This window comes from Cladophialophora psammophila, assembly GCF_000585535.1.
Source record: "Cladophialophora psammophila CBS 110553 chromosome Unknown aczJe-supercont1.13, whole genome shotgun sequence".
Taxonomy (NCBI): Eukaryota; Fungi; Ascomycota; class Eurotiomycetes; order Chaetothyriales; family Herpotrichiellaceae; genus Cladophialophora; species Cladophialophora psammophila.
The window spans coordinates 359,900-374,182 of NW_006912934.1; the positions used below are offsets into that span (position 1 = coordinate 359,900).

General features: G+C 51.5%; 4 protein-coding genes across 4 annotated transcripts; all 4 read left to right on the plus strand.

Moving 5' to 3' along the window:
- Positions 1-697: 697 nt before the first annotated feature.
- Positions 698-1,285, plus strand: A1O5_08246 (uncharacterized protein; the record flags this gene model as incomplete). The annotated part of the gene is made up of 1 exon (XM_007748830.1): positions 698-1,285. One exon carries the CDS (start codon positions 698-700, stop codon positions 1,283-1,285), a length of 588 nt encoding a protein of 195 aa, XP_007747020.1.
- Positions 1,286-2,575: 1,290 nt separating this feature from the next.
- On the plus strand, positions 2,576-4,443 carry A1O5_08247 (uncharacterized protein; the record flags this gene model as incomplete). Its single annotated transcript, XM_007748831.1, has 4 exons — positions 2,576-3,231; positions 3,282-3,590; positions 3,640-4,125; positions 4,185-4,443. The coding sequence occupies 4 exons, from the start codon at positions 2,576-2,578 to the stop codon at positions 4,441-4,443; spliced, it is 1,710 nt and encodes a 569-aa protein (XP_007747021.1).
- Positions 4,444-9,782: 5,339 nt separating this feature from the next.
- On the plus strand, positions 9,783-11,444 carry A1O5_08248 (uncharacterized protein; the record flags this gene model as incomplete). Its single annotated transcript, XM_007748832.1, has 2 exons — positions 9,783-10,920; positions 10,978-11,444. The coding sequence occupies 2 exons, from the start codon at positions 9,783-9,785 to the stop codon at positions 11,442-11,444; spliced, it is 1,605 nt and encodes a 534-aa protein (XP_007747022.1).
- A 973-nt stretch (positions 11,445-12,417) lies between these two features.
- Positions 12,418-13,196, plus strand: A1O5_08249 (uncharacterized protein; the record flags this gene model as incomplete). The annotated part of the gene is made up of 2 exons (XM_007748833.1): positions 12,418-12,770; positions 12,830-13,196. The coding sequence occupies 2 exons, from the start codon at positions 12,418-12,420 to the stop codon at positions 13,194-13,196; spliced, it is 720 nt and encodes a 239-aa protein (XP_007747023.1).
- Between the last annotated feature and the right edge of the window lie 1,087 nt (positions 13,197-14,283).

A 14,283-nucleotide genomic window follows, 5' to 3' on the forward strand; every position in this document is an offset into this window, starting at 1 on the left:
GTTTTTAAAACCTTTCTCTGGTTGGTTAATATTCAACCCTCCTCCTGATTGGTTTTTAAAACCTTTCTCTGGTTGGTTAATATTCAACCCTCCTCCTGATTGGTTTTTTCAACCTTTCTCTAGTTGGTTAATATTCAACCTTTCTCTGGTTGGTTAATATTCAGCCTTCCTCCTGATTGGTTTTTTAAAACTTTCTCTGGTTGGTTTATATTCAGCCTTCTTCTAATTGGCTATTTTAACTTTTCTCTGGTTGGCCAATATTTAGCCTTCCTTCCTGATTGGTTACTTAACCTCCTTTGAATGGTGCGTTTGGTATCTGCCCTTCACGACACGGTCACTATTGTTGTCTCGATAACTCTCTCTTTGACTCTGTCTTTCCTATAGCATAAATACCCTTATCTCGGCCACCTGAGAAGTGCTCTGCTTATACCGTGAGTCGATCTATCTCTTTCTATCCTCCAGCGTCCTAATTTGTATTATGCCAGAACCATCATCGGAGAGGTCGTTGCCTCGGGATACCAATTTCAACTCGACCAGCCTAGACCAAAGAAAGCGAGATGTTCGAGATATCCTTTCGTCCTTCGATGTAAATGATCTCCCGTCAGAGTATTGTTCGGATATTTGCATTCGCATCACGAATGAACAAAGCACAAGACCGAGTTCAGAATGGACGGTTCTCGGAGATTTGCGGGCAACAATGCTAACTTGGGGAGTCCACGACTATCATAGCTGGACCTTCATCAATAAATGGATACCCGAGGAGACTCGAGCTCTGCTCTTTTGCGAAAAACTACAGAGGCGGTTCCAACAAGAATTCGACGGGTATGATAAGATGGCCAATTCTATAAACGAACCAGAAGCGCGGTCCCAGTCTCCGGCACACGTTTCGTCCAGGATCGCCCAGGCCGCCGGGAAAATTAACTCCCTTGTGGCCGAGGCTCTGCTTGATCTCGACTTCCGCTCTGTTGGACAGAAACACACTGCGAGAGTCCTACTGAAGGCGATCGAGGAGATCTGCATACGATCTAGGAAAGTCTCCCCTGCGCTCCTGGAAGGAGACCCATTGATCTCAGGAATGGAACTTGAAATCAGCCTCTACGACGCCTTAATTCGTCGACCGCCTGCAACAACGCCAACGGTGATATTGGAAGCACTGACAAGAGCGTTTGACATTTCACCAGGGCTCTTGCAGGCTTTAAAAATCCGATTCGAAGCCCCCGATATCCCTTCTACGTATGGGCAGCGATTTCAGGAACTATGCACCCAAGCTGGAGTAATCTTGTGATGTGTAAAGCTGGAAGTGCAAGCTGAGAGATTATGCGGCCCCCCCGTTCCACCCGGGGAGGGGGGATATTATGAATTAACCCTGTCAAACGTGAGTCCTCCAAAGAGGGGACTTAAGAAGCGGCGCAACACTGCAGATCTAGGTTTGCTCGGTGTATACTCACTTGCTGGTATACTCGACCCCCAACCATTGATATCTTTGGAGTGGAAACGAAGCAGGAGATGCTCCTGCTTCCCTCTTACTCTCTCAACGAGCGGAGTAATCTGTCATGAATGCCACGAATACCAAGACCATGGGCCTATATGTATATAGCACGTGGCACGCAGGTTATCCCATTTCGATTCTCCGGCTTTGAAGTTGTTGTCAACCTGCACCTGTCCATAGATAATACACTTATTTTCAGCTGCTGGTGAACCATCCCCAACATCTAAGTTCTTCTTCATCTTCGAAACATATTTATGTCGGTGATCAATCTTGTCAGCCTCTCTACGCGCGCCATTCTAGTAATTATTAGCTTCTACACGAGTAAAGAGCAGTTCGACCGCCGTGAATTCATACTCACTTAGCTAGCCTATAGCGGTAGCAGAAGGAATGGAACCCTATTAGATGGTTGGGGGAGGTTCTGGAATGATGGTAATATTAGGATCGCTATTCGAGCGAGGCCGTATTCAAGAGGAGGAAAGCTCGTAGCTCGAGGAGGCCAGTATTGGGAATTTATGCTTCATTAGAAGAAGGGGACGTAAAATTAGAGAGTCTAGTTAAATGAGAGAATAGGAAAGCGGCCGAAAGTTGCAACGGCATCAAAGAGGGAACACTTAGAACGCTGCTAATTTTAGATCCTCATCGACGCTGTGCGAAGTTCAGGATGAGTGCGCGAGGGTCAGCGGTTATAAAAGTTGCACGACCTGGGTTAGTCGCACGTGACCACGGGCCAAGTTTTGCTTATCATTTGGTGCCAAGCCCAGATTCATCCCGTGTAGCCTGCAATTCTGGGCAGTGAGAAACTTCTTTCCAATTATTGACACAACCGGACAACCATCACTACCTCTCTCTCATCGTTCAATCTCAGTTGTTTCCAGCCGTGCACTTGGGCACGCTCGCCTTGTGAAGTACAAAGGCCACTGCTATTGAAATCGGCTCTCAAGTTAAGCGCTTCAGGGCATTGCCATTGCAAGGGTTTGCCTGCGCACGCCCTGCTTCCAATTCCCGACTCTGACCACGTCCAAGTGAACTACTCCATCCTGCGTCAATCAACGCTTTCATCAAGCATTTCACCAACTACTCCTCAAAATGTCAGGGCTCGATGTCGAGGCGTTGCTCGACTCCACCGCCACCAACGATATCAAAGGCAAAGACTCTCCCCGCGATAGTGATGACCGTCACCGCAGTGACCGCTCCGATCGCCGTGACAGAGACAAGCATCGCGATGGCTCTCGTGATCGCGAAAAGGACCGCAAGAAACGAGATCGAAGCCGGGACCGAGACCGAGACCACCGTCGAGATCGTGATGATGAGATGAAGAGCCCAAGAAGCGACCATGGCAGTGCTAACGGCAGTCACAGAAGCAGCAAGAGGAGAAGCCGCAGCCGTGATCGGGATGACGATAGAAGACGCTCCAAACGAGATGATGACTACCAGCGTAGACGCTCTCGATCTCCAGAGTACGATCGCTATTACCGACCGGGCGGACGATCCAGGCGTGATGAGGATGACTACCGACGCGATCGTGACCGGGACCGACGTCGCTCGCCAAGTCCCAGAAAGCGTGTCAAGAGCAAGACTCCCGAGCCACAACTTACTGAGGATGAGCGTGACAGGAGAACCGTATTTGTCCAGCAACTCGCCGCTCGCCTGCGTACCAAGGAGCTGATCCAGTTCTTCGAAAAGGTGGGTCCTGTTACAGAGGCCCAGATTGTCAAAGATCGAGTCAGCGGTCGTTCTAAAGGGTAAGCTACCAACTCCCGCAGGGTGCAGTCTCATGCTAATGCATCTACAGTGTCGGCTATGTCGAGTTCAAGAACGAAGAGTCCGTCCCACTCGCCATCCAAATGACCGGACAGAAACTCCTCGGCATCCCCATTATTGCACAACTCACTGAAGCAGAAAAGAATCGACAAGCCCGCAATCCAGAGGCTACAAGCAGCAACCATAATACAATCCCTTTCCATCGTCTCTACGTGGGCAACATCCACTTCAGTATTACTGAGCAAGATCTACAGAACGTATTTGAGCCATTTGGTGAGCTCGAGTTTGTACAACTGCAGAAGGACGAGGGGGGTCGCAGTCGGGGTTATGGCTTTGTGCAGTAAGCCTTCTCCCCGGGTCTCGGTCCCTCATCTGCTAATGCCGAATAGGTTCCGTGACCCGAATCAAGCACGTGAGGCCCTCGAGAAGATGAATGGTTTTGACCTCGCAGGCCGCCCAATCCGAGTTGGACTTGGAAACGACAAATTCACCCCCGAGTCGACCGCCAACCTCCTGCAACGCTTCCAAGGCCAACATCCACCTGGCTTTCAAGGCTCGGCATTCTCCGGCTCTGGTGGCCGTGGCGCTCATGCCGGAGGGTCTGGCGGCACATTTGATCGTGCAGGCGGCCGTGACAACGAAAAGGGAACGGGTGGAGCAAGTGCACTGGATGATACAGATGTCGCTGGTGTGAATTTCAACAACTATAGCCGAGATGCATTGATGCGGAAACTCGCTAGGACAGATGACACATCTGCAGAGACCGATGCCAAACGCGCTGCCGTGCCCACCAAAAAGGAAAGCAAGCCACTTCCTGTCAATGTCAGCCAGGCAAGCAGATGTGTTCTGCTTCGCAATATGTTTGATCCTACCGAGTAAGTTTCTCTTCTTGGCAGCCCTCACATTGTACCTCGTACTAATGCTATACAAACAGGGAAGAAGGCGATTCCTGGATCAAAGAACTCGAAGACGACGTGCGTGCGGAATGCGAGGAGAAGTACGGTCACGTCGTGCACATCGCCCTCGACCCTAACACCCAAGGCGACATCTACCTCAAGTTCGAGCGCGTCTCTGGGGGGGAGAACGCCATTAAAGGGTTGAACGGGCGTTATTTTGGCGGTAGGCAGATCAGCGCGCAGCCCGTCGTTGACGCCGTGTACAGCAGTTTGTTCTCTAGGACGAAAGCGCTATGATTCGCCCCAGCTGCTGACCTTCAGCCTCCCAATCCGATCTCGGGTTCCGCCCGCAGACGGGTTGAAGAGGAAGAGAAATTGGGTGGCAGCACAGCAACTCTCCCTCAATCATTCGCCTCGACCCCCTAAGTGCATACGATGGACGTGACTTAGCCAGTCAGCCCACTACCTAGGTGGAGAGCATATTCATCAACGTCAAACTTTTGTGGGGGAGGCTGAGGATGAAGTGTGTGGCTCAAGGTCTATCGTTCGTTGGCGAATGCACCAAGAGACCGGACGAATGTGCTTCACCAACTCCCTACGGCTCAAAACTGTGGAAGGTTTGACTGCACGGGAGTCTTCCTTGCGGTCTGGACAGAAATTCTATTGACTTTCTCATTAGTTCAAACACGCTGAGCGTTTCTAGCAACCGGTTCGAAAGCAGAATGTCTTGCGTTCTTGATTTGGATTGGAGTAGGAAGGCTGGGATTGCTGCTCGGTAGGTCGGCCTTGTGATTAATTTTGCAATTTGATGAATCTCAGAAAAACCATGGGATGAGACCGCGAGATCCAGAAAGAACAAAATCATACCGCAGAAACATATTGTTAATAAATGGATTTCGCTTCCACTATGACGTGTCTCTTTCTTTCTAAGTATGATAACAACCCCATAGCTTAGGCCGGGACGATTTGAATGAATGTCCTCGTTCCGCTCTGCCTCTCGAACGAACCCATGGGAAAAGCTCGGCGTCTAGCAGAACTTCTCCTTCCGTCAAGGGGTGTCAATCTTGATCTTATGCAACACGCACAAGCCGAACATCAATGCCCAAGAGGCCTTTTGACCCGCAGAACACAGGGTAGCCATGAGCCAACCCTAATGGTCCGCCACAGCACCAACACACCACTATATGCATAACACACAACAGGACCTAGCCATTCAATGGATCACGCAATCTCGGGCCGGGATCTCAGCCCACCATTAATCTATGTACCTCTGTCTTGCTCTGTCCTATGTGTGTGCCAAGCAAGAACTGCGCCAGATCCCTCGGCTGTCAGAGATGGAGGAGGTTGGACTCGTGAATTGTCTACAGAGGGGTGAGGTCAGCTACTTACCTAGGTACTCGGTATATACATAGAGTCGGCAACAAAAGACAAGGCCGGGTATGGCTTTCTGATATCGAGGCCCGGCCATCTATCTATGGGCGTTCAACGCAGGACGCAAAGTGCTTCTATCCGATAGCTACGCGAGGTACAGTCCGCCTAACCCATAACCCATACCCGTAATCCGCGACCCGTGCTTGAATATTGTGTGGAGACTGAACTTTTAGAATGGCGATAGTTTATGGATGGAGAGTTTGTTTCGAGGTCTTCTACACGAATGTACGCATCTCAAGCCCGGGAGGGAAGACTTGCGCTGACTGACGCCCTTTTCTTTCCACGGCGTCGGTGCAGGGCATATGATACGCACATATAGATATAGCTACTACACAGACACAGCTACAGGTACCTCAGCTGGTCACGGTTTTCTCGGACCATGTTGGGAGTTCGGCGAACTCGCGGATGTAGATTCTATTCTTGAGCTCTGCCTTGAGGGCGCGTTGGATCTCACTCGGGTATTTGTGGAATAGAGACGCGGCAGGTAGCTATCTATGAGTTGGTCCAGAACCAGGCTCGGCTCTCGTGTCGGGTATGCAGCGAGTTGGCTAGATTATACTCAAGTCGTTAGTTTGGCAATGACCATGTTGAAAGGATGTGTAGGTGTGGTGGGTCCTCGCACCGATGCTAAAGGCATCACGAATGCGGTTAGTACAGGATAAACCATCACTAATCGACCAAGGCTGGAATGGATGCTTGACACGATTGACGCCATCTCATTTATTATCTACGTCGTTCAAGATATGGGGAAACAATCGATCTCGAGTGCGCGGTACATCGCCGACCGGAAAGTTTTCCAACCTGTCCAACGGATGCTTCGCAACTCCGAAGCCCTTTCTTCTTGGAAACGTCTCGCATTAGTCAGGAGTATGGTTCTCACACGAATGAAAGCGCCCAAAAGGCAGAACCTTCTTGCTTCCACCATGGGAATCCCCTGGTCCATGTACTCCTCTCAAAGCTCATGTTCCAGCAATTTGTGCCTTCGCCTTGCGGCTACAGCTTCTCGTGCTGTTCTTGTCTGGGTATATACTGGCTCTAGTACTGCGAGGAAATAATAGTCCGCGTGCGAAAACCCGACGTCCTTCCATATCGGGTCTTGTCTTCGCGGTAGATTCGCCGATCGGATTCCTGTCGTGCTTTAAGTCATGGCGACTTGTGGGGACCAACAATTTCTTGATCAAGAAGGTGAGAGAGCCCTTCGGGTCGTTGTTATTTCCAGCCGATGTCCTGGGTCTGTAAGCCTCTCTGGCAGTCATGTTGCCTTCTTGGAGAATGAGGTCCTTCAGCAACACAGGCTCTTTTGCCTACCAGTTAGATGGATTCCAGTAAGCTTCTTTTTCAGGACTTGTAGCATATTGCGTGAGGAATGACTCTACCTCGACACTGCTGTTAACGGTAATATCTGCAGCGAGCTATTATTACAGCGGGCTTGTGTGAATGGGTCCTGGACCGTTACCCATGTTGAAGGCTCTCTCTTTCTTGATCTTGTCATGTACCCGTGTGAAGAGGCTCATCCCCCTAATCATCTCAGGCATGGCGGTCCACACATTCGCCATTTTTATCCTGTCATCTCTTTGAACCGTTTGCTTCGAAGGCCATTCTCAACCAAGATGTTCTCCACCAGGAAGGTGCAGGAGAAACTTCAGGGCCTATGGTTGATGCTTCTACTGGGGAGAAGGTCAATCACTTACTCCCGTGGAAGCTTGTCAGTATTTTTGCAAAGGCATCTGACGATTGGGTGTACGGGCTTACCCTTGGCTGAGCGCTCTTGTAAAGATCAGATCTTTTGTGCAAGGTTCCAATAGCAACTGCCCTGGTGTCCCTCCCGTCCAGCCTCTGATTTGCTTTGTGGGTGAGATGTCAGTCATAGAACAGAACTGTTGTGCGAGTTGTTCTTCCTTTCTGTGCCTTGTTCAAACCCTAGCATGGTGGTTTCTGGCGTGGGCCGACGACGAATGAGGAGGTTGAGGCATGGGAAGAAAGGCTTTGGGCTTTGATCAAGAGGGAGTATCTACTCTGGCCTCAAATGGGAGCTGTGTGTTCGTGACGAGGAAGATCGAGGTAGAAAGATCGAGAGGGAAACATAGAGTCCTGGCCCGGCGGTGGCAGTTGGTTGTAGTGTAGTATCCAAATAGAAACATTGTCTTCTCTGTCGTAATGGTGATGGGCCTGGATGAAGAAGGACAGGAACAAGTCACAGCAAGGCGTAGCATACACCTCTAGGGCGAGGTTGTGCAAGAGGTAACAGCTGAGTAGCTGAGGAGGGAGAGGGCTTGTTCTCTTCAGCTGAATGCTCTGACTCGAGGTCAAGAAGCGGGAGCAGAGGTTGACCTTGCCCTTGGAATAGATATCACTGAGTCCCTTGCCGAGCGTTTGATCAAGAAAGATACCACAGAAAGAACAAGGATCAACAGAGAAGATCAAAGTGACCATCGTTGTGACTTGTGCTCGCTCAATGGCCGCAGTGATGACCCTCATTAGCCGCGTGCAGATTGCTCCTCTCGCTCCCTCTGTGAGCCCCTGTGAGGCCTCCTCCCTCCATCTTGCCCCCCCGATCACCTCAGCCACATGCCTGGGCCGCTATTGCGCTCTCCAAGCTTTCTTTCCTCTTGTTAATGCGGCTGGTGAGCGTCAATCGCGCCCGTAATCGGTATAGCCCACGTAACCCCGTCACGTCAGCGTACAAAAACCTCTTCTCCGACCTGCAAACCTTTTCCTTTTCATTCTTCTTTTCACCTACCACCTCCTTTCAATCCCGTCGCCGTGGACGTCAACATTCTGTTCTCTCTATCTTTCCTCCTTGTGGGGGCTGACAAGCACACAATGTTAGAACGCGAGGCACAGAAGCATAAATTGCTTCTGTACCACTTGCCATAACCTCGGTGCTAACGTTGTGTGCTTGTCAGCCCCTTTCACTTTATCAGCTATCGGCAGAGCAATTTATGCTCAAAAATCAAAAGGTAATGTCCGCAGAACTTGTTTCTGGATGCAAATCTCAACTCACCATGGACAGATCATATAATTAGTGAGATACTCATTCCATTGAGTCTTTGTGTCATCTCGTCCTTTGTTCCTTTGGTTTACCTTCTGGGCACACATCATCCCGGACAACGTGAAAGAGGAGGAAAACCAGACTGTGTCTTCTCGCATGCACAAACGTGACACAACGCTGGTGTCTGAGAGCTGGGCTGGTTGCTTGAGCGTATGGCATACGCCCTGGCTGGATTCGCCTCCTCGACAATGACAAAGTCAACTTCACCCTCCATTCTGGATTGCAGTTCATCGAGACAAGATTACCTGAGCACCTCTTGGAGCGATGTTTTCCATTGCCGTTGCTGCCGCCAGATCATCCAGGAGCTGGAGCCTCACCTATGTCCAGGTCATGGACTCTTACACATCAGCCTTGGCTTCTGCATGCACCTCAAGCACGACGGCATCCCTGGACAACCATGTTACCAGCCAAGGGTGGCCGTGGTTGGCGGTGTCAGTGAAGTGACAAGTCGTCGTCACTGGCACTGGGCTGCCTGAGCATGTGCCGTGCCTGTGAGGATACTTAAACCTCCTTGCACCTCTGGACTGTTCTGTACTCTCTTCCTCCTGGCATCGCTCATTGACGTATTCTCTTTGGAGTTGTTGTCGTCCTTCTGCAACTCTGGCCCAGCACAAAGGCACATCACAGGGCATTGGTTAATCAAAAGCACTTCTTCCACAGAACAAAAGTCGTTGTTTGAGCAGCGGTCCGGCAGTCTGGCAGTTTGGGTGCTTTCCACGTCGTCCAGCTCGGCTTGGCGTCCAGAGTTATAAAAGAGCGCACACTGACTTCCCCCTCAGCAATTTTCTTCCCTTTTACAAGGTTGATCACTGATCCGTCAGGGTACGTCCTCTCCCCCCATTGCCATGGGCCTGGCACTCCAGCCATCACCTTCACCGTTCCGTCACCATCATCTCACGGTCACCATCCACAGCACAGTGCCCCCTCAGCAGTCTTGTCCTGAGGCAGTAGCAGAGCTTATATCAGTCTTGGTGCACAGACCGGTGAGACTTTCACTGCACATTGCTGCCCAAAATCTCTGCCTTTTGACGCTTCGGCTCGCTGTTTCTTTCCAGCGGTCCACTTTTTGACACTCTTCACCTCAACCCTTACCAATCGATCTCACCTTCTTCCCATTCGACCTCTGCTCATCCAGTCTCTTCTGCAGACCAACATGGCCGGTTATTACGGCCGTGACACGCCGTTTGCGGCCTCTGTCACGTCCCCCATCATCGAGCAAGCGCAGACCAGACTGTGCCAGTCTGAACGCAATTACTCAAGAACCCAACAAGATCTCCAGAATGCCATGCGCATTCGAGCCACAACGCCAATGTCGGCGGTCGAGAGCAGTGCCAAAGACCAGGAGATCATGTCGCTGCAACTGCAGCTGCATGAACAGGAGGCGGAAATAAAGCGCTTGCGAGAAACCATCACAAGACAGCAGATAACCATCAAAACTCAAAGCGAGGCCATTGCCAACCCGAAACAACACTATGCCACGCCGACTCCCAACCGGTTCGGAGGTAACCAACAGTATGGCCCACACCCAAACCTTCCACTTCCTCCTCCTCCACCTCCACCGCCAATTTTCACCACCGGAAATGCAATCACATACACACAGCCTCATCCTGCCATGCCTGCACCTTCCCAACCACAGCAGCCAAGCAGCACCCCTTCTCCTTTTGACGACTCTGGCGCTCGGCGATCCAATGCTCTCCCCACGAGTCAGTCACAAGGACCGCAAATGCATCATCCACAGCCGACTCCATTCCGGCCATCTGGCCATGTCAACGAGTTTGGTTCTCCTGAGCCAGCAAGATCATACAATACCAATTTCACCATGAAGACGACCCCCACCGGGCCGAGCAGCGGAACTCCAGCTTCGGCTTCGGCAGCCAGGATGCACACTCGTGGAATGCCTAGCACAGCTCTGCAGCAGCAACCACAAATGCCTGCTTTCCCCAGCCCCATCGCTCTGGTCTTTGGGCCACACCTCGTGGTTTCAGATGCTGTCGTTCAAAAATTTGGAAATGTGATTCACATGGCGGAAGTATATGCTTTCTCCCACGTCAACACACCCAGCACCCAGAAAGATAACGCCATGCCACAAGAGGTCAAGGACAGGCTGATGAGAGCTTCATCCACCACTTCGGCGTTCCAGTTCATGCAGACACCATACACACGCTACATGCTCGTCAACAAGATCATTGTCCAGTTCATCATCAGGACCATCCTCAAGCATGACTGCTTTACGGGGTTCGATCCAGAGGCTGACCGTGTCATCGAAAACTGCAAAAGTCAAATGTATCAGAGTGAGTCCTCAATGCTTGCCCACTTTGTCACTCAAACTTACTGACATGGGGCCCCAGCTACCCCGGCTCAGGTCAAATACCAGCTCCTTGCCACCATGGCAGAGCAGATCCAGAAACTCAAGATGAACCCCCATTTTCAAAATTTTGTCAACAATATTGCACGCAGTCGCGGTAATGAGATCTGGAAGGTGCTCAAGCCAATGATGCATACCAAGACATCGCGAGACTGGGACGACTTGCACGAATTAATGATCAACGCACATCAACTCGCCCAGATGATGTTTTCTGGTTCGGAAGAATACAAATTTGACTTCCCCGTGATGGGCCAGCTATTCAGCAATTCTTGGATGGAGCCTCGCGATCCGTTCAGGAACTTTCACAGTCCGGAACAACTGGAAGCCATGGGCGCGACGGTCAGACTTGGAATCACACCACTCATCAGCGTCCGGTCCAGCACACCGTCGGGACATGTCAAATCGTGCTGCATTGTGAAGGCGTTTGTTTTGATAAAGGCAGAGAAGTAGGAGGACGGTGGCGGAAAATATGCTGGACTTCATAGAAATCGATTTTTAGGGGGGCGGGGGAAAGACATGCCAAGACCCGAGCAAATGTATGGGGCTCCCATAGAAATTAGATGGTTGGCAGATGTAGAATTCCCCAAAGGGACCATAAAGAAGGTCATTACTAACAATAAAAATACAAAAAAGAAAAGAAAAATGGCTTCACCACCACAGTGTCGTTCCCCGTATCAAACCCACCCGTCAACAGCGGTTCCCTATGGCATCCGCTTCACGTGCTTTCAAAGCCCCTTATGGCAATGGCACAGAGCGTCGTCCACATGCAGGTCCCTCCCTGCGCATCCGTTGGACAGTCAGCTCCTGTCAGACATAATAAAAAGCAAGGCTGAAAATAGCAGCTGTCGTCATAAAGAGGCTAGAAATCCGGGGAATGGCCGCTGCGAGGGTGTCTTGCCACCAGCGCTGGTTGGATCGCTCACCAAGCGCCCACCAAGCGCCCACCGAGCACAACACCAGGCGTCGCCTCTCGCCTCGTAATCGGAACGCGGGGGAACTAACAACGTCGCCATAAGGAAACAATGGCCGCAACCACACTGACTTCGATGACCGGCCTCTGGCCTGGAGGTGCCTGACAAAAACATAAATGTTGCCTCAGTAGGAACAATCTGGATTGGGGTGTGTGCGCGTCGTTGTTGATTAGCCACCGAGCTATTTCTCAGATCCAAGACACGTCGAGTTCCAGAGATACGGGGACAAAAATAGAATGGTGGTTGACAAACTCCCTCTACCTGCATGGCGATAACTACACTGGGCATTTTGAGAAGCAGCCGCACGTTGCCGGACGATGGAGCATGGCCAGCCAGGTTATATATCCCGACACCTCCAGGCTCGGTCTGTCCCTGACTTCAACCGTCACCCATACGAAGCCTTTTCCTACTCTACGTGAAACGCCAATAACTCATTCTCTTCCCCATCCAACATGATGCGCAGCTACGTCCTCATCTCCCTTGGTGCTCTAGCATCGGCAGCGACGTTTGACGTCAACGTTGGCCAGAATGGCTTTACGTATTCTCCCGACACCGTCCACGCCGCCGTCGGCGACACCGTCAACTTCCACTTCTACCCGGGTGACCACACTGTCACGCAATCGCCTTTCGACACTCCATGCCAGCCTGTCTCGGGGAATGCTATCAACTCTGGCACCATCAACTCGAACTCGGGCCAGGCGAGCACCATGTTCTCCATGAGAGTGAACACCACCGACGCGATATGGCTGTATTGTGGCCAAGTCGGGCATTGCGCTGCAGGAATGGCCATGGTGATTAACCCACCGTAAGAGAATACTACACTTTCGTAACGGTGTTGAACTGCTCCCGCTAACCCCTGAACAGGTCTAACGGCAACACTCTTGCCGCCTACCAAAAGGCCGCCAGCGGCCAATCGGGCCAAATCCCGTCCAGCGTCTTCGGGGGCGTCATCGTCGCCAACGTGGATAATGCTGGCGCCAGTTCCAGTTCCAGCTCTTCAAGCTCGGCGTCTTCCTCTAGCTCCAGCGCCTCTGGATCCTCCTCGCCTGCAACCAACTCCGCCCCCACCACCGCCGCCACCACCACAACCGCCGCGACAATGACGACCAGCACAGGCGCCTCGGCCCAGTCCACAAGCAATGCCGCATCTTCCAGCTTTGGCGTTATAACGTTGGAGTGGTCTCTTGTGGGCACCTTGTTGGCTCCAGCTGTCGCTTACCTGTTCTCATGAAACCGAACCGGGCGCCGCCACGAGCAGGAAGAGGAAGCGCAATCTTTCTCCAACCCGGCTCGCACAAGCATAATGATGGACTTCTTTTCTCTTCGAGCTTTATCCGCTTTCAATGCTCGCAGCACCGGTGGATTTTCCATAGCGAGGTTGAACAGGGGAGCGCACAAGTGCATGCAATATAGGCACAAAAGTTGACTGGAGACGTGGGATCGGAATGCAGCTGACTGACCGAAGTGTCGTGGTTGGTCCTGGCTATGTAGATTGTTTTCTGGTACCATTTGATCATCCAAGAGCCTTTGAACAACCCTCCCTCTTTGTTTCCTGCTTTTCTCTGCCATTTCTTCCCAGTTTTTTCCACGAAAGAGCGAAAAGAGAGAGTGAATGAGTGAGTGACTAAGTTAATAATAGTCAACGACACTTTTGTTTTTGAACTCCTTTTGTCTTTCTCTAGTGGCGTCGATCCCCCCCCACCGCCGCCCGAGCCCCATGCTCTTACATACACACACCAGCCCTGGGCCCCCTCTTCCGCGGCGTATGCCCGGCCGGTAAGGCTGGCTGACACCGATACCGTGCACCGCATGCGAGATCGGAGCAGAAGATGCAGAAGACGCAGGAAGACGGAGGCTGCGTCAACCGGGGGCCAGCTACATACATGTCTCGTGCATTAGCTCGCTCGGTACCTGATAGGTGCATGGGTAATGTAACATATGGTATGTATTAGATCATGTAGGGAACCAACCCCCTGGCGTAGCCGCCGCCGGGGCCGACGAGATCGACTGTGCATGCTTGTACGGAGCACATACTTGTATCTATGATGAATGGGTCCAAATAGCTGGTTGGCTAGCTCACTCACTAACTGACTAGCCTAGGTACATATACATACATGCGTACACCCATGCATACCTGGGGAAGGCTGCCCTGCCCCCTTGCACCACCCATTTCGGTAGTCCGGGGCAGAGTTGGGCAGTTGGTGCTAGGTCAGGTACACAGGCCGACTATATATATATTCGCCCTTGAACCACTTTGATCTTCTTTCGTCCTCGTCGTCGTCGCCGTCGTCCTCTTCGTGTTCTTCCTGATTTTTCTT